The sequence below is a fragment of the Lampetra planeri genome, chromosome 43, assembly GCF_965212315.1.
Source record: "Lampetra planeri chromosome 43, kcLamPlan1.2.h2, whole genome shotgun sequence".
NCBI lineage: Eukaryota > Metazoa > Chordata > Hyperoartia > Petromyzontiformes > Petromyzontidae > Lampetra > Lampetra planeri.
In genome coordinates, this window is record NC_136149.1 from 4,598,338 (window position 1) to 4,624,355 (window position 26,018).

Genomic DNA, 26,018 nt, shown 5'->3' on the forward strand with positions numbered 1-26,018 from the left:
ATAATTTTTTACCCCCCCCACCCCTCTCCAATAATTCGGCCAAAAGTAAGTTACTTTGTTCAAGTCGGATTTTGCGCACGAGCGTAAGCACGCACACGCGAGTACCCCCCCCCCCCCGCCCCCTGTTCACAACGAAAGCGGAGCTACGCTCGTCTTTGAACGGTACGCGGATACAATTCCTAAGGAAAAGTCACCGTTAAACCCCTCCCTCACCCATCCCCCCCCCCCCCCCCAAAAAAAAAAAAACAGAGGGTGTCTTTTGTTTCGTCTACCTTTTAAGGCTTTCCGCTCCCACGAGGGAGCACAGTACCAGAGTCAAGGGTGGGCCGATAACCCGAACGCCGAGGTAGTCCGTTCACGGGAGGCACGATTCCACAGCGGCCAGGAAGTGTTTCTGCATAACTTAACGATCGACGAGCGAACGCCGTGAAGAAGTGACGGGGCGGAGGTGGGGGGGGGGCGGCGAGGAGTGGGGTGACGGCGGCGGGAAGGGGGGGGGGCACTGGATGACAGCTGCTGCGACGATCGCTGGTTGACAGTAGTGTGACTTGCTCATAAACTGCACAGTAAAAGGCACGATCAAAAATGCATCATCGGTGAGGTGAGAGCTATCGGAGGCTGCCGAGCCGATTCCTTGCGCGCGGCCAACGGCAAGCTGTGGGCAACGGGGCGCGGTCTGGACGATCCGTGCACATTTTTTTTTCATTTAATCGGTGGCCACCACCCACCCCCCCCCCCAACATCTCATCAGCAGTACCGCGGCTACGAACGCTTTGGGGCAAAATGTGATATGCAAAACTGCCGTCGTCTAGTTAGTCACCCCGCGCCGCGCAAATAAACCGTGAAAAACCTTCACAGGATGTTCATGAGAAGAAGAAGAAAAAAAAGCAATCGGAACAAACTAACAACAACGATTATCATAATAGCACACTGGGCTGCTGGTAGGGAGCTTCGGGGTAGTACGATGCGTTGCACTACACCCACGTGTGCAGCAAAAGCCTTTCCCCTTTTGATCCCCGCTAGGTCGTAAAGTCATTTGGGGCGGGGGTTGGGGCGGTGGTGGAGAGAGGGTGGTGGGGGGGGGGCTGGCGAATGAAGGACGATGACAAAAAAGCACAGAAAGGTCCTGAGATTCTCATTGGAGGAGCGAGCGGGCACGACGTGCGGAGTTCCTCCCGGGCGGGCGGGCGGGCGAGACGGCGCGTCCACACGGGGACGCGAGTGGACGATGGCACTGAGGTCGGTGTGTTTGAAATGCACTACGGTAGGCCACTACTGGTTTTACAGTCAGACGCAAGTCTCCTCTTCCTCCTCCTCCTCCTCATTCTTCTTCCTCTGGGGCGTCTTAACCTGAGGTCGGGAGGAACGACAAAAAACGGGACAGCGCAAACCGTTAGGGGGTGGGCCCCGGGGTATGGAGCGGTTTCCGCGAACGGGTACAAAGCGGCGCGTAACGCTCGCTCGGCACCGAGGGTCGTTCGGCATCGACGTCAGGCGGTCGTGTTGACCTGCCGGGCTGAAGAGGGTGGCAAAGAGGGGGGGGGGGGGGGAAATCGATCCATCGGCCGGGATCGAGCGAGCGGCCCGGTTTCCAAGCGTCCGGCGGTTCAAACGCTCGAGCTGCCTCGGCCAATTCACGCGGAAAAGATGGTTCAGCGCCCATCACGGGGGGGGAGGGGGGGGGGGGAGGCGCGCGACAGCTGCACGGTGACGGACACAAATGGGATGTGCGCGTTGTTGTGTGTGTGTGTGCGCGCGCGTCCGACCAGTAGACCGGCGACAGGGTGATGGGTTAGTGAGCCAGCAGACGGGCCTTGTAAGGCAGGGACTTTGGAGCGCGTGTATGTGTGTGTGTGGCGCGCGTTAATCCCGACCCGCACCCCCCCACCCACCGCCCGCCCGCCCGCCTCACCACGCCGCTGCAATCTGCAAGCCCCCTCTGCTAGGCGAGCCGCTTACATCATTTAGCCGCCGTGAGCGGTAATTGCGCACGGTGTAAATAAGTAAATGACGCCAATTCTCCGTGAAACGAGATATGTACACGAAATATGCACGCGAGATAAGTAACAAACAAACAAAAAAAGGTAAAAAAAATTGTTTGTAGCACAGCAAAGGTCAAAACTTGCTGCAGCGCTCGGCACACACGCACGGTATACGTTTAAGGATTTAACAATGGAATGCGCTGCGCACGCATCAAACACAATTGCGAATCTTATTTTGAGCATCGTTGAGAATGCGTCACTTTAATCAGACTTTAAAAAAAGGTGTTTAAAAAGTGCAGTTGTAAAAAAAAAATTGGACGGGCATTAAAGACAAATCTCTTCCGACGACCGGACGGCAATACACTGTCCATCATTTTAACATCACACTCGGGAGAGTACCCCCGTCATGCAAGACACAAACAATTGCAGGTGTTCGTTGGGTGACCTGAATTTGCATAAAAACGCAAAAGTGTCCATGAGCAACCACAAGACAAACGCCACGCTGCCGCAGTGACAACAACAACGACCGCCATTCGCCAACGAAGCGACGGTGACGTCACCACGGCGCTTGTGCCACGCTGTGTGCACTTGAAGGCCACGATTGTGCGCCGCGCCCCGCCACACACTGACAAGTGGGAGGAATCATATTCTTAGGTTTTTTTCGGTAAAGTCACGTAGGTAAAACATCAAAATTAATGAAAATAAAATAAAATAAAAACAAAATATCACGACGTTTCGGAGGCAACACAAGTCTCTGTCATCAGGTGGGACCGTCACAGCCGAATTAGCTGCATCAAGTGAGGCAATGATTCAAGATGCAGCTAATTCGGCTGTGACAGTCCCACCTGATGACGGAGACTTGTGTTGCCTCCGAAACGTCGTGATTTTTTATTTTTATTTTATTTTATTTTCATTAATTTTGATGTTTTACCTACGTGACTTTACCGAAAAAACCTAAGAATATGATTCCTTGCAGTCACGAAAGCTTCAAATCTAGAAGTGGGAGGAAGCCCGCGCATGAGGTGGCCAGAAGAAAGGGCTTCGAAGACGCTGCGAAGCGCAGTTCGAAATCTCGCAAGTCCGTGGCACTGCACGCGATCCGTAAGCTGGCATATTTGGGGTTTGCATGTTCTCCCAGTGGTCGTGCGGATTTTTTTTTAAATCTGGGGTCTTCCAGTTTTTCCCCCGCCACACTTAGAGTCAACACGCGTTCCCAGTATTTGGCCGCTATAAATTTCCACGCGATGATGAGCCACTTCGTTGCGTTATCATTTGTGGTCAGGTGGCTTCTGATAAAGAGCTGAATTAGCTCAGTGGGGTCTTGCCTGGTAAGATAAAAAAAAGTTTGGCTTTAGGTATTAGGAGGAGGATGCCGGCAAATTATCGCTCGATGCAGACCGGCACCTGCGCCAACAGACACCGAGCGGTGCCACGTCGCTCGCTTGATGTGCGTTGAACTTCTTTCGCACCATACGTAGCCGACTGCTAATCCGAAGTGCGGGGACAAAGGACAACAACATAAACACTAAAAAGCAGTTCTGGAGGCCCCACATTTCTCTCCAAGGGGATGTGGGAAGGGGGGCACACGCCAAGGAAGCGGAATTAAATAAAAACCGAAGCCGCCGGGGACAACGTCGAAGCTCCCACGCGCGTCGGCGACTCCGAGGCAGCGGCGTATATTCTACTTTTCCACGGTAAGGGGCTTGGCATAATCAGTTGGCACGGCCGCCCGTGAATTGGTCACAGAGCGGGCACCGGTGTTTGTTGGCAGCAGAGGGACGATGTGCCGAGCTCGACCCGATCCGGGAGTTCAACGCGCGACCTCGCGACCGTACGAATGTTACGTGTTCAGCCATTGCATCAAACCAATAACGACACATAGGAACGGGCACAAACGCGCCCCACGTAACCTGAAAAACTGTGGGGAAAAAGTGCTATTAGCGAGCACCGACGAAGGCCGGCACGGCACACAAAGGGGGTGGGGTGGCCAGCACCACACCCGGCCGCCTTTGTCTCCCTAGTGGTGATGTTTACACACTGCACTAGGTACTCATTTGAGGCTGAGTCGATCTAGGGGAGGCCCATGACCGGTTCAGATAATATAATCGTCACTGGTGTCGGTGGCTGTGAGCGGTAATTGAACTCGGGTCACCGGCTTCATAGCGCAACGCGCTAACCGCTGCACTACCACTCCCCACATCGACAAACACACACAAACACGCTAGTACACACGCACACTTGCGCACAAGCCTATTCGTCACATCGCATTGTCAGCCCTTTATTTAGACGGGGACCCGCGGCTTCTATGTGGGCTCCACTTCAGGACACCGAGCGAGCGATGATGTCATTAGGAACACGTGCGTACGGGCGCACGCCAGCTGAAGCGTCGGAAGTCGGTCACGCGGCACGGCGATTATTTTTAAATCGCTCCATTCAGCAACGGCTCTTTCGTTATGCGGAGGACGAGCGACTCCCATCGCGGTGCCCCAGAGCGGCGTGCGTTCGGCGGGGACGACCGGGAACGGGGGGGTGGAAGGAACGAAACTACAGGAGCCGGGGGCGGTGGTGGCGGTGGCTACGTTGCAGTACGTGGCCACCTCGAATCCGGCGCCGGAGGAGGCAGCGAGGGTCGGTGGATCGCTGCACACTGATGTTGTGAAACTCCCTTCCCGTGAGCGTCAAGGTGGTGTCATGCACCCTGGATCACTGGGAGAATGCAGGACAGCAAGTTGACTCATCGCCATCTGTTTCCATCTGTACGGGGATTGAGTGCTTCCCCCTCGCGCAAGGCTTTCCGGGTGCTCTGGTTTCCTCCCGCGTACATTATACACACACTCTCTCATCATGAATTGTCTGAAAACATCTCGAGTAAAAAAAACCCAATTCAGGAACATCCTCAAAACCAGTCCTATGACTTTCCTGGAAAAAGTAAATTATGATAAAATTCGTAATATAAAAAAATATCCACAAATAATATAAGCGAGCAAACGGGCGGGCGTGCGCATCTACACACACGCGCACGCACGCGCTGAACAGAACACGGGACGTTGATGTACATTACTTTGGAAAGTTTCCGCGTTTGATTGCGGAGGCCTCTTAGCACCCAGTGCCTTTCCCAGCGCTCACGTGCACTTAGCCGCGTATAAATAGACCCTTTGAGGTGTAGCCCATTGTACATCCCAGCTTGAACGAAGTGTTCTTGGAAAATCAAAGACATCTAAATGCTGCCGGGATAACGTCACGCAACTCCACGACAGTATAACGTGGCTAACGGAGATGAGAGTTTCAGCAAATCCAGCAAACGGGCGAATGTTGGGTCAACTGACGCTTCTTCGCGAAAGAAAGTTGAACACAATACGTCGACCAACGTTGGGCCCAACGTCGCGTGTTTACCGAGAAGCACCCGTCTGCGAGTACATTGGAGTTTGGAATGAAACTACTGCGAAGTACCGTGTGGTGGAGCCCTTCATCCAGCAGTGGATCGGCAAGGCAAGTTATTTACACCGCGCTGCTACGACACGTCCTCGTGAAAATTGCACAATTGCAAAAAGTTAAATGATAACGACAGTAAATGTACCAATTTTCTTGGCTTTCATTTCAATCCACTGCTGCAACGAAGGCCTTCCCACACAGGATTGTCAGCCATGGGCCATGGGGATGGTTTGACCAGACTTCTCCACCGCACTAATCCGTGCATGTTGATGAAGGGGAAGGCACCGAGGAACAGGTCAAGTTTCGCTTCGGGAGCAATGCAAACCACAGCTACAACCTACAAAACGCAAATAATTGCTCCGAACAAAATTGAGAAACGGCGTTTTTTCCTAACCGCACACGATTTACGAACACCATCTCGTCGGCGTATCCAGGTGCCGACCTTGAACTCGCCAACAGCACAGCCGGAAAGCCGATTTTGAGCGTCGGCGCAAACCCAGCGGGGAAGCGTCGACGAGCACGACCTTCGGAGACGGAACACGTGGCTGACCTGGCGCTAAAAACGCGCAAAATCGGCCGTGAACAGGTGTCGGGCAAGGACCCCCATCGACGATGTGCAAACGCCGTGCCGTTTATACCCACGATGGATGACGACGACGACGACGACGGTGTGATTTAAACTGAACAATTTGTTTTTTTTAACAAGAAAAGGCCCCCACTGAGCTACAAGTGGCTCATCACGTGGACATTTCTCGCAAGCCAAAAACTCTGAAAGCGTGTTTTTAAACGTAGAGGGGAAAACCGGAGGAACAGGAGAAAAATCCACGTGACCACGGGGAGAACATGCAAACTCAAGGCGTCACACGGTCGAGATCGAACCCACGACCTCCTGTATACCAGGCGAGGTAGTTAACATCTCGCCACCGCGGCACCCACGATTTAAACGGCCCTTCCCATTAAATCGGCCGGGCGACTCGTCTGTTTAAATGACATGCTGCCTTCACGACTGGGGTCGGGAACGCGCGAGCTGTGACGAGACGTACGTTGGGAATTGTTGCGCCTTCATTTATTCATTCCCTCCTCCGCGCAGACAGCGGATCGATTCATTCTAAACGCGCCTCGCCAGTCCAGCCGCGAGTGCACACTGAGGCGCAGACCAAACAAGCACGCGGCGCGAGTTTCACTTACAATTTTCACTTCCAACACCGACCAAGGTCAAACGTTATGAATGAGTGGAGTGTCGCGAGACTTGTAACCTCTGTGTAACCTTCCTGTGGACCCTCCCCCTTTTTCGTTTTTTGTTCACGGTCATTTTATCTGAATGTTCCATTAGGCTTAGGCGTTGCAAGAAGTCACATGAGGCCTGCAATGTGAGCGTGCCACACACACACTGAGTGTGCGCGCTCCGTATAGTAAACTCACACACACGCACAGAGATCTCCCCCCCCCCCATCCTTGACAGATTGTTGGGGCAAGTGCTGTTAGCGAATACCAACGAAGGCCGGCACGGCAACACGAGGGGGTGGGTGGCCAGCACCACGCCCGGCGCCGACTTAGATAGTCATCATTGCTGTTGGTGGCCGTGAGCGGGAATCGAACTTGGGCCGCCGGGTTCATAGCGCAAGGCGCTAACCACTGCACCACCGCTCCCCGCACACGGCCACACACGGCCACACACACACACGCCCACAGCAGCAAGCGGTCCGCGGGCTCGGTGAATTTCCACCACCAAGCCCAGCTGTCAAGACACTTTTAACATTTCCTGCGTGCCAAATTTGGGGTTCACAACAAGGGAAGAAGGGAGAGATCGTCTCGGTGATGTCAGCACCAGGGCTGGGGCGCCACGGTGGTGTACAGAAGGTCGTGGGTTCCATCCCGACTCTGACGCCTGCTGCTGTATATTTGAAGTTTGCATGTTCTCCCCGCGGTCTCGTAGATTTTTTCTCCGGGTCCTCCGGTTTGTCCCTCCACATTAAGAATCGACGTGCATCTCGAGTATTTGGCTACTTCTTCTTGGTTCTTTCGGTAACATAATAAAATAATATTATATTATTTTATTATGTTTTATTTTTGTTATTTTATTATTTCCATTCTACGTGACTTTACCGAAAGAACCAAGAAGATGAATCCCTGCAGTCACGAAAGCTTTTAATCGAAAAATATCTGGTTACTGCTATAAATGTCCAAGTGATAAGCCGCCTCGGTGAGTTATCATTTGTGGCCAGGTCGCTTCTGAAAAAGAGCTATAGAGCTCAGTGGGCCTTACCTGGTAAAATAAAAAATAGTTTAGTTTTAGATTGGTAGAGGAGAGTACGGCGACAGGGGTTGGGGACAGGGGGCTGTGGTGGGTGACTGAGGAATCTCCGGGGAGGAGCGGGGGAATGATGTTCGTGCGAAGTTCCCAATGGGAAAAAAGTCTCCACGTCTCACTCTACGGGAGGCCAGCTCTTTCGATGAGAGATCACCGACGCTACGTCATCGCGAAGGTTTCCTCCGGGGGGGCTTCACCATCGCTTGGGTACACCCAGGGCGTCCGGCATGCCTCCACGCCGCCCCCCAACGCTCCCCTAAAATCCACGTCGCCTGGCGCTGCACGCGACGTGATGTCACCCCTTTCGCCCCATCATCTCGCCAGGCCACGCGGCTCGGCGGCAGAGGGAGCGGCTTCGCAATCGGAAAGGTCGCGGGGGTTCAAACCCTGGCCGGCAGTTGACACAACCCATCATCCCCCCTCCTGGGTTTCTTACTCGGAGGACCACAAATAGTGGGGAAATCAGCAGTGGCTCCAATATGAAGAGCCTCGCCCCTGCCACGGGAACGTGTAATTTACACTGCGCGGGCTCAGTCGGGGCTGTAAACAGGTGTAAGCACCGCTTCAATGCTCATTTGCGCAGAAAGTCAATTTGACCTTGATTCACCGTTTGCCGTGACAAAAGTAAAACACTAAACTATTTTTTATTCACCAGGTAAGGCCCACTGAGCTATGCAGCTCTTTTTCATAAGCGACTTGGCCACAAATGATAACTCAACGAAGTAACTTATCACGTGGAAATGTATAAATATTCTCAACGCCTGTTTAAAACGCAACCACGGTGAGAGAGACATGCAACCTCCCAAATATACAGCAGCAGGCGTCAGGGTCGGCATCTAACCCACGAACCTCCTGTATCCCAGGCGAGGCAGTTAACATCTCGCCACAGCATCACCGCAGACACGTTGCGAGCGTTCCACCACCCAGCAAACGACAAATCGGGAAGCTTCGAGCTAAAACTGAACGCAAATAGAGCGTCCTTTGATGATCGCTCCGCGTTTAATCCCCCGCTCACCGCGCCACACGTGTTCCTGCTCACATGCCTCTTGCTTTACCTGGGCTCCTTTAATGCACTCTCTCAGAGCCCTGGCTGCTCACAACAACAAGTCCACGCGATCATACGAACCACATGTCTCCCTGGTGAGAGCCGCGAGCGCACGCCCACAACTTTGGGGGCGTGCGAGCACTGTTGTTGTTGTTGTTGCGAACCGAGTTCACGGCCAACACCGGTGACGATTATCTGAACCGGTCCTGGACCTCCCCTAGGTCGACTCGGCCTCAAACGAGTACCTGGATGCGGTGTGTAAACGTCGCCACTTGGGAGACAAAGGCGGCCGGGCGTGGTGCTGGCCACCCACCCTCTTGTGTGCTGTGCTGGCCATCATAGGTGCTCGCTAACAGCACTTGCCCCAAGGTTTATACGGGGGAACTTTGTATTGCTGTGACCTGCATTGTAATGGTGGTTGATGACAATACGAATGAGACAAAACGGTCATTCTGGTACACCAAGTGCTCAAAGGTGGAATCAATCGAGTGATTTTCACGAGAAACGTGACTTTAAAATAATAAAAACGCAAAGATCACTCCCCGCCCCACATCCCTACAGCCCGAACAGATATTGGGGTCAGTGCTGTTATACAACAAAGACAAAGATCCCCCGTATAGCCTTAATAGACTGTAGGGGCAAGTGCAGTTAGCGAGCACCTATGAAGGCCGGCACGGCACACGAGGAGGTGGGTGGCCAACACCACGCCCGGCCGCCTTTGTCTCCCCAGTGGCGATGTTTACACATCGCACAAGGTGCTCATTTGAGGCTGAGTTGACCTAGGGGAGGCCCAGGACGGGTCAGATAATCGTCACTGATGTTGGCCGTGGTCGGGAATCGAACCCGGGTCGCCAGGTTTGCAGCACAGCGTGCTAACCGCTACACCACCGCTCCCCACACACACACACGCACGCACACACGCACGCACACACGCACACACGCGCGACACAGACATACGTATAACATGCACGCCGTGTCAAGGTGCTCTGCTTAGCAGGTTTGCACCTCACGCAGGCAAGGAAGGAGGGAGCCAAGCGCGGTGCTCCGCAGTAATACGAACGCGCCGACGCAGATAAGGAAAGCGATCTTTTCGCGATGGGAACATTTTTTTCTTTCAGCGAGACGAGCTACAAAAAGCAACGAAACGAGCCCGGTGACCGAGCCGATTAACCGATTCGGAGTGACGCAGATGCAAATGCAGGCTCACTATCTGCTTTCGCCCTCATCAGCACATCGCCCGGGCGCTCTCACATTTCTCGCGTTTGTTGTTTGGCCCGTGCGACGGCGAGAGGCCGTATAGGATGACATAAGAAGACGGACGATTCCCAGACGTGCGACAAGACGGCGCGGAGGGGGAGAGGGGAGGGGGGGGCCCACGGCGAGGGGCGACGCGCTGCGTCAGCTACGGCGCTCGGCACCGTGAGCGAACAGCATCTGCGTGCGTGCGTGCGTGGTGAGTCCAGGGGTCGATCAACCTGCGGCTCTGGAGCTGCACGTGGTTCTTTGGCTTCCCCGACCGTTATATTCGTGAAGGAGCCACCGCCGTCCCGTGCGGCCCGTGAAACGTCGAGTTGTGTTTTTTTGTTTTGGTTTTTTTTACAGAATTCGCGGAACAAATTATTTTGCTCTTCTTGCTATCTTGGTTGCCGACCCCCTGGCGTTAGTGCCGCACCCGCCGCCACCGTGTGCCACGTGCTCATCCGCCGCTCGCCACCAGCGCGTTGCCGTCTGTTGTTAAAGGTTACGAGGGGGGCGGCCGGCTCTTTGTCGTTGCGCCCCGCGCACGTCCGTACGGCTAGAAGCCAGTCCCGGTTCCAGAAGGACCGACATCAAATCCGACGGTTACACTACGGTAACGGGTAATTAATTTGGAAAGAAAGGCGGTACGCGACGGTGAGATTTGGCTGAAAAGAAGCTTACGAGCCGCCGTTTGATGGCGAATGCTTCAAATGCCTCATGCACGCATATTGGTGCGGAGAGGGTGGAGGGAGGCGGGGTGGCTGCCTGGGCAGACATTCCTCCCTGTTCAAGCACGGCTTAGCGTTGAACTGTAAACACCTCCCACACCTAAAAGCGAGTCGAAGCTTCCACCACCAAAATGGCACGTGCCCCTTTTGGGGAAGATTGTGACCTCCCGCCCACTTCGCCACCCACCCCACGACGGGCACACGGCTCAAGATGGAAGTAGCGACGACGCCGATCGGGGCGATAGGAGGCTCCGGACGTTCGCGGCGACGCTTGCGGACTTCATCGTCGTGAATTCTGCGCGGAGCGGCCACGGCTCTGGCCGGTGCAGACGATGCCCACGGAGGCTGCGTGGTGGTGGTGGGGAAGGGGGGGGGGCCCAGCGTCCGGCGTGCCGCTGGTATCTACGTCGAGTGACGGAGCTGGGGAACTCGAGCATCACCCCCCCCCCCAACACGCTGTGGGGTCACACATCCCCTCCGCAAATAAGCGGCGGCAGAGTAGAATCTCCACCCCCCCCCCGCGCGCGTTCTGCCTACCACCACCCCCCCCCCCTTTACCGGCCCCCCCCCGCCAACCCCCCCTCCACCGCCTCCAACTTTCCCCACCCTCCCGCGCGGGCCCCCTTGGTTCTCTTTCATTGCGTGTCTGTGTGTTTGTCCCTGTGTGTGTGTCCCTGTGTGTGTGTGTCCCTGTGTGTGTGTGTGTCCCTGTGTGTGTGTGTCCCTGTGTGTGTGTGTGTGTCCCTGTGTGTGTGTGTGTCCCTGTGTGTGTGTGTGTCCCTGTGTGTGTGTGTCCCTGTGTGTGTCCCTGTGTGTGTGTGTGTGTCCCTGTGTGTGTGTGTGTGTTCCTGTGTGTGTCTGTCCCTGTGTGTGTGTGTGTCCCTGTGTGTGTGTGTGTCCCTGTGTGTGTGTGTCCCTGTGTGTGTGTGTGTGTCCCTGTGTGTGTGTGTGTGTACCTGTGTGTGTGTGTCCCTGTGTGTGTGTGTCCCTGTGTGTGCGTGTGTCCCTGTGTGTGTGTGTGTCCCTGTGTGTGTGTGTGTCCCTGTGTGTGTGTGTGCCTGTGTGTGTGTGTCCCTGTGTGTGTGTGTGTCCCTGTGTGTGTGTCCCTGTGTGTGTGTGTGTGTCCCTGTGTGTGTGTGTGTCCCTGTGTGTGTGTGTGTGTCCCTGTGTGTGTGTGTGTGCCTGTGTGTGTGTGTCCCTGTGTGTGTGTGTGTCCCTGTGTGTGTGTGTGTGTCCCTGTGTGTGTGTGGGCCGGTGCCAGTCAAGAGACAACGGCGGGCACACGTGCCACCGCCAATCACGCCCGCGTGCATACACACACACACGCACACACGCGCGCGCGCGCGCGTACGGCACCTGACACTGGCACCACACGCGCGCGTACACACGCACACACACACACAGATACGTGCACACACGCGTAATTATAATGATTCATAGCACAGGGCTAAAAAAAAGGGCCACTGCGCGAAACGTCGCCTTTAAGATTTATATTTTCACTCGAAGGCCGCGCACACAGTGTTAGTGACGAACGTGTTGAGTTGTTTTTATTAACTGTGACTGTGCGTCACTGCCAACGCAACATCAGCAGCACCAAATAATTTGTTTTTGATAGAGTGCCCCCTCCCTATACATTCGAAAGGGCAACCCCCCAGGGTCAGCTGTCCCTGTGGGCAAAAGGTGGCTGGCAGGAGTGAAACAAGCGCACCTAACAACAAAACCCACATTCGTCAATAACACCGCGAGCCTCAAAAGGGAAAAAATATATACCGTAAGTGACGTTTTGGGCGACGGCCCCACTTCACAGTACTCGTGCAGGAAGAGGTCAGAGAGGCAGAGTGGACAGAACGAACGGGGGGAGGAGGGGGGTGGACATCGCAAACGGCACAGCACGAAAACCGAGACGAATTTTTAAAAACTAACGCTCGAATACCGACACACAAAAAAAATCGCAAATACAACAATCGCGACAGCGTACGGAACCGCTCCGCGGGAGATCGATGATCGATCACAAGTTTGGCAAAAAAATGCTGAGCAAACGCTCGGCGTGCCGAGGTTAATGAGAGGACAACGCTTGCTGGTCCTAGCAAATAGCCGGTGTGATGCATGCGCTGCCAGATTGCCACGGCCCGTGGAGAGAATTGTTTTACGGTGAATCCAACCCTCCGATTAATTACCGGCGACTCCACATCAAAGCACGCAGAATTAACTTTACTCAAGCAACTATTCTCTACGTTTTCCCGAGCCTTCGCAGAGATAAGAGCGATGCGGCTAAAGTGGTGGCAAATGTCTCCTGTTATTCTGAGTCTGTTGCATTACAGGTAATGCGGTGACGAGATGTTAACTACCTCGCCTGGTATACAGGAGGTCGTGGATTCGATTCCAACCCTGAGTCCTGTATGTTTGTAGTTTGCTTGTTCTCCCTCGTGGTCGTGTGGATTTTTCTCCAGGTTCTCCGGTTTTTCCCCTCCAATTTAGAAACGCGGGTTTAGAGTATTTGGCTGCTATAAATGTCCACGTGATGATACGTCACTTCTCGTTGGGCTATCACTTGTGGCCAGGTCGCTTCTGAAACAGAGCTACATGGCTCGGTGGGTTTTACCTGGTAAAATAAACATAGTTTAGTTTTAGTTTAGGTGAGACAGCGGGTGTCATCTTCCGGAAGTGGCCAAATGATCTAAGATGGAAAAAAGGAGTGTCCTGAATCTGGAGGAAAAAATATTCCTCTAGGCCGTGTTTAACTGTGGTTTTCCGCATGGGTAAAAGTCTAAAGTGTGGATACACAATAATAGCGGATAAACCACTGTTCAGTATTACGTTGCAATGATGAAGTTACACAGATTGGTACAGAAGACTACCGCTCATGTACTCAGACGGCATCAATTTAGGTCCGGTAATAAAAACGTCACGGAGAGGAAATGTCACGGAGAGGAAACGGCACAGAAAGGAAACGGCACAGAAAGGAAACGGCACGGAGAGGAAACGTTATGGAGAGGAAATGGCACAGAAAGGAAACGGCACGGAGAGGAAACGTCACCAAGAGGAAACGGCACAGAAAGGAAACGGCACGAAGAGGAAACGTCACCAAGAGGAAACGGCACAGAAAGGAAACGGCACGGAAAGGAAACGGCACGGAAAGGAAACGGCACGAAGAGGAAACGTCACCGAGAGGAAACGGCACGGAGAGGAAACGGCACGAAGAGGAAACGTCACCAAGAGGAAACGTCACCGAGAGGAAACGTCACGGAGAGGAAACGGCACGAAGAGGAAACGGCACGAAGAGGAAACGTCACCAAGAGGAAACGGCACAGAAAGGAAATGGCACGAAGAGGAAACGTCACCAAGAGGAAACGTCACCGAGAGGAAACGGCACGAAGAGGAAACGTCACCGAGAGGAAACGTCACGGAGAGGAAACGTCACCAAGAGGAAACGGCACAGAAAGGAAATGGCACGAAGAGGAAACGTCACCAAGAGGAAACGTCACCGAGAGGAAACGGCACGAAGAGGAAACGGCACGAAGAGGAAACGTCACCGAGAGGAAACGTCACGGAGAGGAAACGGCACGAAGAGGAAACGTCACCAAGAGGAAACGGCACAGAAAGGAAATGGCACGAAGAGGAAACGTCACCAAGAGGAAACGTCACCAAGAGGAAACGGCACAGAAAGGAAATGGCACGAAGAGGAAACGTCACCAAGAGGAAACGGCACGAAGAGGAAACGTCACCAAGAGGAAACGGCACAGAAAGGAAATGGCACGAAGAGGAAACGTCACCAAGAGGAAACGGCACGGAGAGGAAACGTCAGCGAGAGGAAATGCGATCTGCTCCCGTGTCCAGGACACACACGCTAAGTGTGAATCGTCTAAATAGGAAGCGGTAGTTGCTAACTGCCTATTCTAACGCTACCTCGTAACAGTAAAAACCTCCTCGCCAATAATTCCGTGATGGAAGTGCAGAAGGCGGCGGGGGGGGGGGCGGGGGGTGAGTTGATGGGGGGGGGGCTGTCTGGACCTCTGCTGGCCCAGGCTTGTGGCTGCCTAAGGCCCCTGCTGTGGAAACCAGCTGTTAGCCATGTGGTTATCTGCGATGCGGTCCAAAATCCGATGCACTACTCTTCATTGATGAAGTGCCTTCCTCGGTTTTAATAGAAATTCCTTCGGTTTTAACGGATGTGAGTTTTTTTTATTTCTTCACTAAGTGTGGCGCTCTTTTTTCCCTCCCTTCAAATCACAAACAGCATTGATAGCAGATTCGAAAGAGCATTGCACTGTGCCTCTCCGTTGCTACAATCCTGTGGGGCGACATTGCAGAGCACTTTACAGTAGTATTTCAAAGACGATGCATATTTGACATTATTATCAGAGCATGCTTATTTGCATGTTCGCCACAAGTACGTGTGGTTAATGCAGGCTTGATTCCTTGCAAACAGGTTTCTATTTTGGCGTTAGAACATCGAAACACCTCCTGTTTTATTGCCAGAAACGGTAAAAACATATTCTTATTTTTCGAACTCTTTATCTATGACGCCATGTTAACTCGTGCTTTTTGTTGCTGGTCGCTTGTTGTTTTGGGCCTTTGGGCCATTGTTATTCATATTAAAGTTCATAATACAGGTGATTTGGGTTAGATCGCTTAAATATATAAATGTGTCGTTAAACCACCCACCAGCCAGATTTGTGGAGAAGTCCACCAAACAAAACCTGTATTATGGATGATATTGGTCGCGAAAGCCGACGTGTTAAACTATTAAAGAGTTCAATCTTGATTTGAAGCTTTCGTGACTGCAGGAATCCATACTCTTTGGTTCTTTCGGTAAAGTCACGTAGGTAGAAAATAAAATAAATCACGACGTTTCGGGCGCAACACAAGCGTCCGTCATCAGAGACGCACGTCAATTCTAAATGTGGAGGGAAAACCGGAGGACCCGGAGAAAAATCCGCGCGACCCATGGGGAGAGAGGTACGCTAATTCCACATATACAGGCGTCAGGCTCAGGATCGAACTCCTGTATACCAGGCGAGGGAGTTAACATCTCGCCACCACGGCGCACAACCTGTGGAGTTAACGTGCACAGGTTATAGACCTCTGCCGCCACGGATTCCGCCATCCGCCATCCGCCGTCGCGTTTGTATCCTTGAAAAACCTCTCGAGCGGGCCGGGGTCACATAGGTGACAGTTATAATAGCGCCGCCAATGCACGCACGCACTCAAGTTTAAATTTGTCGATTTATTTTTGTTAGGGTCGATTAACCGACGAAGTACGACGTCCGTTGGATTTTTCGTTTGTTTAATTTTCGATTGAATTAGAGCGTTTTTTTTTTTGCGTCGCCTGTGTGCTCGCCGCCGACTGAGTGTGGCAAAGGGAGGTGCTGCCATTGGTTGTTGCGACTGATATCCCAATGGGATCGATTTATTCAAATCTATTCTTGCATTTTTGCAGTCCTGCGGTACCATTTCGGGTGAGGGAATGACCAGACAAAGCCTGCAGCACATCGTTTTACACTTTCATCGCGATATCTGACGGGAACATTTAAACAATTACCCATTTTGCAGGACTTAGGAGAAATGGTTCTAACGGAGTGGAATTCACATATCGGATTTACGAAAAGGCTTTTTCAAACCCGCGAACGTGGCACCACATATTTGTTTTTGTTGCCACGATTTTTTTTGATGAACGCAAAAATAATAATAACAACAAGAAGAAATCGCGCTCACGCCGAAAAGCAGCCGCTGCAACCTTCATCTTACGTGTGAAATAGAGCGTTAAGATGAATTAATTCTGGACAAAGGCCCTCGATGGGAATTAGGGTTTCACTGGATCTCCGTCATTAGGGTTCACTGCATGTGCGGCGTTAATTGCCCTTTGCACGCTATTGATGTAAGACACTTACACGGCTGTGGAGTGAGCGTGTTTTACATAAGGAAGGTGATACCTATCAAAAGTGAACGCTTATTAGCGATATTCAATGTGCACCAGGCGGCCGTGTTTGTAGTGCACCACGCCCCTCCCACCCTTTTCGTTTAGTCTGTTGCACGATAGCCATTCGCATTGCAACGGGGCGATGGCGAAGATTGTAAGTATGGCAACTTACCAAGTCTCACCACCGAGTCTGATTCGGACGTTTGGCTAATTTTATGAACAGAGTGTTTTTGGCTTTGTGTGGGAGGAAAGCGGAGAAGCCGGAGAAAACCCACAAAGCATATTAAACTAAACTATTTTTTATTTTATTATGCAAGGCCCACTGAGCTATATAGCCGTTTTTAAGAAGTGACCTGGCCACAAATGACAGGTCAACGGAGCGGCTTATCACGAAGAAATTCATAGCAGCCAAATACTCTAAACGCACGTTGATTATAACTGTGGAGGGAAAAACCGCAGGACCCGGAAAAAAAATTCACGTGGCCACGGGGAGAACATGCAAACTCCAAACATGCAGTCGTGAAAGTCAGGATCGAACCCACGTCGTCCTGTATACCAGGCAAGGCAAATTAACATTTCGCCACAGCAGTGCCAGTATTACGAGGTGGGGGGGGGGGTGTCACTCAATGCTCCTGTTGAGAGTGATCACGCTTCGCCCGTGTCAGACGTGGGCTGGGAATCGAACTCAGGCGATTGGCCAATCCACAGCGTAATGTTCAAGCCACTGCACCACCACTCCTCCCTGTGGCGGTGCGATTCAGCATCACCGTCGTCATCATCGGTCATGCTCAACACCACGCATCGCGATGCCGTGATACTCCGCGGAGCGCCTGCACTTGAGCCGATTTCGTCGCTCCATCTCCTCAGTAGACGTCCTCGCAAGATTACTGGGATGTAAGTTATTGGCGCCGTGCGCAGGTCTATTACGGCCTCGAACAAAACAGTGCCGTTCGTCACGACGGGAGCCTGAGCGCAAGGCCCGGGAAAGGCACAATCGCGGCGAGCCCAAGGCTAATATTTTAAGCATCGTCCATCAATCAGCGTAAATTGTTTGAATTAATTTTACCGATTTCCTCAAGCCCACCCAAATCACAGCCCCATCCGCCGCTCTCATTCCCCTCAAGTTTTTGAGTTTTTGTCTTCATCCCGGGATATTCATCTCAGTTGAAATGCACACGAGGGTGACGCACACCGACGCGACACAGATCCCAGTCACGCCCCACGGGGTCACAGGATTGGTCGCCGGAGACAGAGCGGGGGAGAACGTGCAAACTCCAAATACACAAGCATCGGGGTCCGGATCAAATCCACAACCTCCTGCATACCAGGCGAGGTAGTTGACATCTCGCCGCCGTGACACTGTATGTACGATTGTCATTTAGAGATGCAGCTAAAACTGCGGGCAATGAGATGGAGCCAATTAGGCGTGACGTGATCCCATTAGGTCACAAGCGCCGCGATGTGGTGTGGCCAGAACTACGCACGGCCACCTTTGACCCCTCAGTGGTGATGTTTACACGCTGTGCCAAGTACTCAGTGAAGGCCGAGTCGGCCACGGGGCGGGTTGTGATATCACTTGCCACCGATGCTAAATGACAGGAGTCATAATTGACATGAGCGGAGATCGCAGCACGAACTGCGATTGTGAGTGAACGGCAGTCGTTAATGTGCACATGTTGACGTGGGTGATTGGAATTTCGCCTGCAGGCAGTGACGTAAACACAGGTAGATTTACTCTGACGAGTGTAACTACGAGCGCAACTTACAATTTCATGAAAATCACAGTAATGGTTGCGAACTATGCTCTTTGCAACCAAACATCTGGCAAGCAAAGAGGCAGGAAACCACGAAGATAAGGCCAGAAAGCCCCACGGGACAACACGGGCTAAGCCACGGATACCCATGAATAAACGTTACGTGTCATTACTCCGTCGAATTGGGTAAATGACGAGGGCTCGTTAAATTATTACATTTGTCTCGAAACGTACCCGCGGATTGGGTTCCCAATTTGGGACTCTGCCTCCTTCAAAACTTCCTCACGGGAGGAAAAAAAAAATCTTCCATCCCGCAAGGAACAAAAAAAATCAATCCCTCCGCGCGACCCATCGTCGCAACGCGGCACCACGAAAGAAACACAAAAAGTGAGGGGGGGGGGGGCAATGTCAGATAAGAGCGTCCGCATCTCGCGAGGGCTGCACGGGGGGGCGGTGTGGGGGTCAAGGGCTCGAGGCCGTCACGCAGACCTTGTCGCCGGTGGACTGCATCCTGCAATAAACACGTCGCGTGACGAAAAACCGGAGCCGGCGAGCAATAGCACGGCTACGGGGAGAAGTCACAAATAAATGGTCAAACGGTCCGCCGCCACCGCCGCCGTAAACGAGCGCCACGTGACCCCCCCCCCCCCCCAAACGCTCGGACCGGCGCCTCCATCCACGCGACGGCCGTGGGAACCTTTATAGGCACGATTTGCATTCCTTGGCATCCTTATCGTCATCGTCGCCACGATCGATTCGCTGCTGGAACGAACGCCTCACCTAGACGTCGCCACCTGTCGCGTTCCTTGACGTGGCTTCAACGCGTCAAATCGGCGACGGACTTATTATTCATTTTATTCGCCGCTCCGCAATTTCAATCGGTTTAACTCAACGCCGTGTGCAGGCGTTTCCACCGTCTTGTTCGCTCGGTCGCCAAAAGATAACACGGGCGTATTATTTGCATCGTTAGTAAAATATTGATTCTTAAACTAAGGGTTCCACGCGTGCTACATGAGCATTTTAGCCGCAATTATTTTAATCGTTGAAATGATTATTCGTTGCACGTGTGGATTTTCTCAGAGCACTCCGGTTTCCTCCCACATTCATGTGACAACTCATTAAGTGGCTGAACAAAAATCTTACAATAAGCACATACAATGAGTTCCTGGACTCCAGGCCGAATACTTATTTATAAATGTGACAGGTTAAATCGATCGACTGCTGGAAGTAGACTCCCGACACTCCGTGTCTTTCGTGGAGGATGTCTGACCATACTTCACCACACTGGTTAATGATGAGAGGGGTGGAGGAGGAAGGGGGGGGTGGTCTCAGATATCACAGCTGTGGCCAGGAACTGAACTCAGGTTTCCGGGTTCATCAGCGTGGTATGCTAAACAGTGTGCCAACAACACCCCATTAGAAATGATGCGATGGGGGGGGGAGAGAATAAAAAAACGGCAAGAAAATTGTTGCACGTTTCAGCACAACGTACAGACAACGAGTTATATAAACAGGGCCAAGGAGAAAAAAAAAACATTTACAGAAACACACACAGCAGACGGTCGCATTCGCGCCAGGGCTGTGAAAATTGTCACATTCTGATAGGGAAGCCCAAACGTGTTGAGGGACAGACTAAACAGATGCACACTAATACGGCCGAAGGGCCTCCAGATGTCACAATAACATTTTTGAAAATCCACTGCGACGATTATGTCAAGCGGAGGAAATGTCAAGCAGAGTAAAAAAAAGCTGTGTCTGAGGGTCACAGACTGAGTTTCACATGGGTGTGCCCCCCCCCCCCCCCCCAAAAAAAAAAAGAAGGAACGCGGGAGGCGGAAATCTACGTCGTTTTCAACCTCGTCCAGACGCGTCTTTTTGTCAACGACCTCGGGATAATTGAACCCGTGGCCTTTTTTTTCTTCTTCCCCCGCAGGATTTATTTCACGAAATTTTTCAAATAAAAGTCCGTTTCCACCAACGGTTCCCGCGTAGATTTGAAACGGTGATTGATTGCGTCGACCAGTCAGCGATTACTTTTGCGCGCTGTTAGTTTGTAACCCGATCACAAAAGGGCCTGTCTCGAATTTTTTTCTTAAGCCAAATGAGAGCGCGCTCGACAACCACACTGCATTCTTTTTGAACACAAAAGTAATCAATATCGATTTTAATTGTCTCCGGTTTTTTGCAATGCCCTTCCCTTCCCCGACCTCTGACCTTGTGCATCTATTGGCCAGCTTAACCCCTGTCACACATTCTCCAAGAGAAGCCATTGCTTTTTTTTGTGTCCCCTCCACAAAAACAATATTGTTGATCTCCCACACCAGGGGCAGTTAACCTGCGGCTCTGGAATGGCACGCAGCTCTTTAAGGACTGCTTGGTGACCGGTTATTTGTTCAAGACCACCGTCTTGTATTCGCGTGCATCGCGGCTCTTGAAATAGAGGGAGTTTATTTTGACCGAACTAACTGAATTTTATATAAGTTGCCAACCCCTGTCCCAGATCAACCACAATTAAAATAATATCAAAGTGGTTAAATGAAAGATGTGAACCACGTCACAAACAAGTTTCACCTTCTTAAATCATTCAAGGCGCTTTGTGCCAAAGTGTCAACTTGTTAAGTGATGCTTGCAAGCCCGTAAGACCATCTCATTCACAAAATAGATATTGAGTGCACCGTCACCCCACGGACATGCCGCCTTTCCATCACAACCCTCATCACCTACGGCCTTGCACTGCACTCAAGGCTTAATGACACTTTAGGAGAGTGCTTATCATGAACAACAACAAAAAATACCACGAAATATCTACGGGAAAGTGCGAGTTTAGCTCCGATACAATGTTTTTTTTTACGACCTATTCAACTTTTATTTGCCTATTACTCTGATGCAGACAAAGCCTTTCTAGAGACATCGCGCCCCATTCATGCTCAGCACAGCTTGGAGCGGTGGGTCTTTTGCAGCAACTGCAGATTCTAGCAGGGGGAAGGAAGTAATGGCGAGGCGTTGACGGCATCGACAGCATTCGCCGTGGGGACGTCGCGACCTTTTTTAGAGGTGCCGGTCAAATTTGCCCGTCACGTCGTTGGTATTAATCGTGGATGATATCAATGACCACACCGTGACTCCATCTACAAGCGCTCCCCCAACCCCTGTGCAAACGATACAATCATCATATATAGTATAAATTGATTATCTTTCATTTAATTTTATTTTTATTTTCTTGTTTTATTTAATTTAAATTTATGAATGATGCCCTGACTGGTGAGCATTTTAAATTTCGTTGTACTGGTGACAATGACAATAAACGATCTATCTATCTATCACTAGCCATGCTCTACCCACTGCCGAATGAAGGCCTTCTCAAGGCGCCCTGACCTCTCGCGATCCCGCGATGTAAAAAGTCCACCGCGCACCTGTAGTGCATGAACTGATTATGGGATTACGCGGATAAAAACGCGGATTTACACGGCGTCCGGGTGCCACCGCAGAGCGAGGGGCTGCGGCGAAACAGTGCGACGCCTCGTGTCGCGTGGATGCTTATTTTGCACAGCGCGTACGTTCCGAGGGAAGAGGCCGTCAGGTCACGGGCAGATGGAGGAGTGGAACGGCATGGATGGCCTGGGAGGAGGAAGTTCCACGTGCGTATGCTGAACTTCTTTCGCACCGTACGTAGCCAACCGTGCTAATATGAGGTGCGGGGGAAGAGCATCAAACTAAACACAAAAATAAGCTTTGAAGAAATTAGTTTGCAATCTAGATTTAAGAGTGCATAGCGCCAATGGCTTCCTAATAGCTCCAGTGGCTCCTTCTCAATGGAGAAAAGGAACGACCTCCCATCACCAAGCCGGGTGGGCGGACTGGACGAATCGCCGGTCCAAGCGGGATTTCAACCGTCCCGGCACGGGACGCGCGACATCACCACCTCGGATTATCGGCGCCTGCTTATTGGCCCGTCACTTGACCTCGGGGTCACGGGGTAGAATAACCTTTCAGACTAAGATTTCGGAGCGACCGATTTACAAAGGGCTGCCCCTGCCTGGCTGGCGAGCATCCAGAATTCCAGGCCCAGCCCCTGCCACTCGCGGGGCCAGTTGTGGAACGAGTTTGTGATTTGATGCGTGCCGTGAGATTGAGATTCGATACGGAGCAACGACTCTGACATCGGAAGCCAAGCGGGATTTTTGTTGAGCCTGGATAGTACTTGGATGGGTGATCGCCCCTCACGGTCAGGTTGCAATAATAATAAAAATAAAATGGCTTGCCAGGGTTGCGTGGTCACCAGCAGAGGGATGTGCAGCGAAATCAATTGTCGTATCCAACTTATATGCTTCCACACCTACGCTCTGCGTATCCTTCTGATATGCACTTTTAAACCTAGATAGAAAACTCATTTCTTTACAACTGCTTCTTGTGTTTAGTTTGCTGCCCTCCACCCCCCACACCTTCGATTAGCAGGGTTGGCTACGTCTGGTGCAAAGTAAGTTCAATATACACACATACAGCAGAGGGTGAAGTAGGGTCAAATAACCTCATGGGGTCAAAAAACCCGCATGGCCACGAGGAGGCCCTCATCCAGCAGCGGATTGACAAAAACGGGCCGGACGTGCACACGTTAACGAATCGACCAATCGCTGCACGTACGCACACGACGACATGCACGACCACCGCTGCCAACGGCCCTACGGGGGAATCGCTCCGAGACATCAGTCTTTGCTCAACATCGCCGTGAAAACCACATCGAGGCGAAGGAACCACCGACCCTTTCAAGTCTGAAGGCTCCGCTTCCTTGGAACATTGCCGGACGTCGCCGCCGCTGCCCGACAGGGGTGACCAACGAAAGGTCTCCGTCGAGACTTTGAGAGAGTTTCCTTCGCAGACACTTTGCAATTTCGGCGAGGAATTTTCCGGGATGACCTTGTCAATCACGGAGGTCATCGTGCCACAAATACATTCCCCCCCCCCCACCCCAAATCTTTTAAATAAATAAAAACGACGCCGGTTTAAAGACTGCAAATGTCAAATAATGTATTGCCATAATCTGCTTGAATGTCGTGTTGTAGCTCCGTGGCGACGTGTTTTCGGATCGTGCCGCTGTGTGTTGTTCGGCACGATGTCCGAGGTTTCGCTCCATGTTGGTAACGTTAAAAACGGTTTCCCGAAGAAGCGCCCTGCACCTGGAGGGAAAAGGTCGGACACGGCGCTTCGGGGAAAAGTTACACGGGGCGGCACGACCCCCGAAAACACGCCGAAGAAAAACTGCGCAGCCGCCAAAGCGCGAAGACTTCTCACTTTTTTTTCTCCGCCCCCCCCCCCACCACCATCCCCACCACCATCCCCACCACCACCATCCCCACCATCACCACCACCTGCAACATAACGTTCTGTTGTCTCTCGCTTCACGAAAATCGACGTTCGGGCGAGCATTATTTGTGGGGGGACACAAAAAAACACGAGTGCCTACTCAAAAACAAAATAACGCTCGCAGCGCTACGTACCCTATATATAATGTCGAGACCTACATTACCGGATATACAAGGGCTTAATCAGATATCCTGGCATTAGCTTGCCAGTAATGACCAGGAAATAAAGGGAAGCACATTACTTAAGAGCGCTTAGATTAGCAGTGGGAGAAGCACAGAAAACGACCTCCAGCGGAGGATGGGGGGCCTGGCGGGGCGTCTCGCCGTGGTGTCCGCGCAGGACACGACCCGGGGGCCTCTCTGCGCCGTCACCGCCGCTCAGAGAGCCGCCGCCGCACACGGAAGCCACTTTGCAGAGGCTTAGCGGTGGATTCCAGAAGACCTTACTTGCCCGCCCGCCCGCTTGCCAACCCGCTTGCCCGCTTGACCGTCTGCTTGCCACCCCGCCCACCCCCCCCCCCCCAGTGCGTGCCGGTCACCTCGCGCAGCCCCAGCGTGCCAGCGCGGCCGTTTCGAGGAGATGGGCGCACTTCGCGCGCGACACGGGCACAGCTCCTTTCCCGCCATCCCGACGCCCCCCCCCCACCATCCCACACCGTCACCCCCGGCACGACGGGCGAAGGCGTAACGATATAAGCGTAACCGGCTGGACCAATTTGGTTTGTGTTTAGCGGGGGAGGGAGGGGGGTTGTGTGTGTGGGGGGGGGGTGGGTTCGTGTGTTTTTGTACGATTTGCCCTGGAGATGTCACATGACGCTGCTCCTGCGTAACCACTTCTTAAAGCCTCGGAGACGGTTTTCTACTGCCGTGTCCGGAGAGTCGGCGGTGGAGGCCCCAACGCACGCGGAGAGCACCTCCGTGCTCACCCGGCGAGTCTCAAGGCGCTTTCATCAGGAGGGTGCTGCGCCTACCAACGTGCTCCGCGTTGGGACCTACGGGATGAAACGCGCCTTACACGAGCGTGAATCGTTCTTATTGTGAGACGTGGACAGGGAGTGAGCCTCCGTCCGCTAAGCCGATTTCTCCTGGCGACCACTCAGCCCGCAGCCCCACGTCTATCACGTCTGGAAAGCCCTGGTGGTCATCCGCCCAAAGACGAACGAAGCAGGCTCAGTCACCTCCTTAGTCCCCGAGATCCAACAGGATCAGCAGGATTCATGGTGACTTGGGTCATAGGAAACACCTTCTAATCCGGTACCCGTTTTGGCCTCACGCCGCATTCCCCTAACCCCGACCGACACCTCGAGAGCGACACTCACTTCTGCCGTCGACGTCGTCTTACCCCCCCCCCACCCCCCGCTCTCCTCGCTTTCCGTCGTCGTTCCACAATCTCTCTACGCAAAAACGCCACTGCGGGACACGCGTCCGAAGCATACCACATTTGGACAAGAACAGGTTGCAAAAACAGCCAAGCCCGACGGAGGCGTGACACCTCCTCGGAGCGCACCAAGCCCGTTGGGAATGTCAGCAATGCTCAAAAAGCTTTCTGCCTAATTTGGCAAGCGCTTACAGCCCATTCAGCAGCAGCAGCAGCAGCAGCAACAACAACAACATAAAAACCCACGCGACATGCCGCCCCTTTCCCTAAATTTGGCCGACAAACTTCCCGAGCGAGCGAGCGAGCGAACGAACGCGGGCGAGCGGGATTAAGCCGGCGTCGTTTGACCAGCCGCAACAGCTGCGGACAAAACCCTCGCAACGTCGCGGCGCACAAATAAGCGGGCAGGTCCCTGTCGCATCGCATCACTCACTGTCCGCCGCGTATCGGACGGGGGCCACGGATTCTTCGCCCTCGTTCCCGCCACCGCCGCCGTCGTCATCACGGCCGGCGTGCCCGCAACGCTGCCCACACGGCCTCCCCCCCCCTCCCCGCCGGCCCCTTACATGGGCAGCGGTGACCTTAGCGAGGAGAGCAAGCAGGGTTGGGTACATGCAGGAGGAGGGCCCCGCGTGGGTTGGGGTTAGCAGCTGACCCGTAACGCAGTTTGCGGCTGTGTTATTGGATTTCCTTCAAGCCTGGGTCATGGGAAAAGATCCGTTCTAAAGAAAAACGCTCGTCGCCTAAAAATACGCCCGTACGTGTGACCGTACGGGCGTGTGACGCACGCCCCGCTCGGGCCTAGGAAAAAAATATGGAATTGTGTTCAGACGCCGTGGCCTCCGAGCCCTGTTGTTAAAACGGAAAAA

General features: G+C 52.8%; 1 protein-coding gene across 1 annotated transcript in view; it reads right to left on the bottom strand.

Annotated features, from left to right (window-relative positions):
• Positions 1–227: 227 nt before the first annotated feature.
• LOC144732617 (insulin receptor substrate 1-B-like) overlaps positions 228–26,018 on the bottom strand; it is a 72,864-nt gene continuing 47,073 nt past the window's right edge. The window contains 1 exon segment of the mRNA XM_078614112.1: positions 228–1,350. Within this exon segment, the coding sequence (XP_078470238.1) occupies positions 1,346–1,350 (5 nt within the window). The 3' untranslated portion in view covers positions 228–1,345.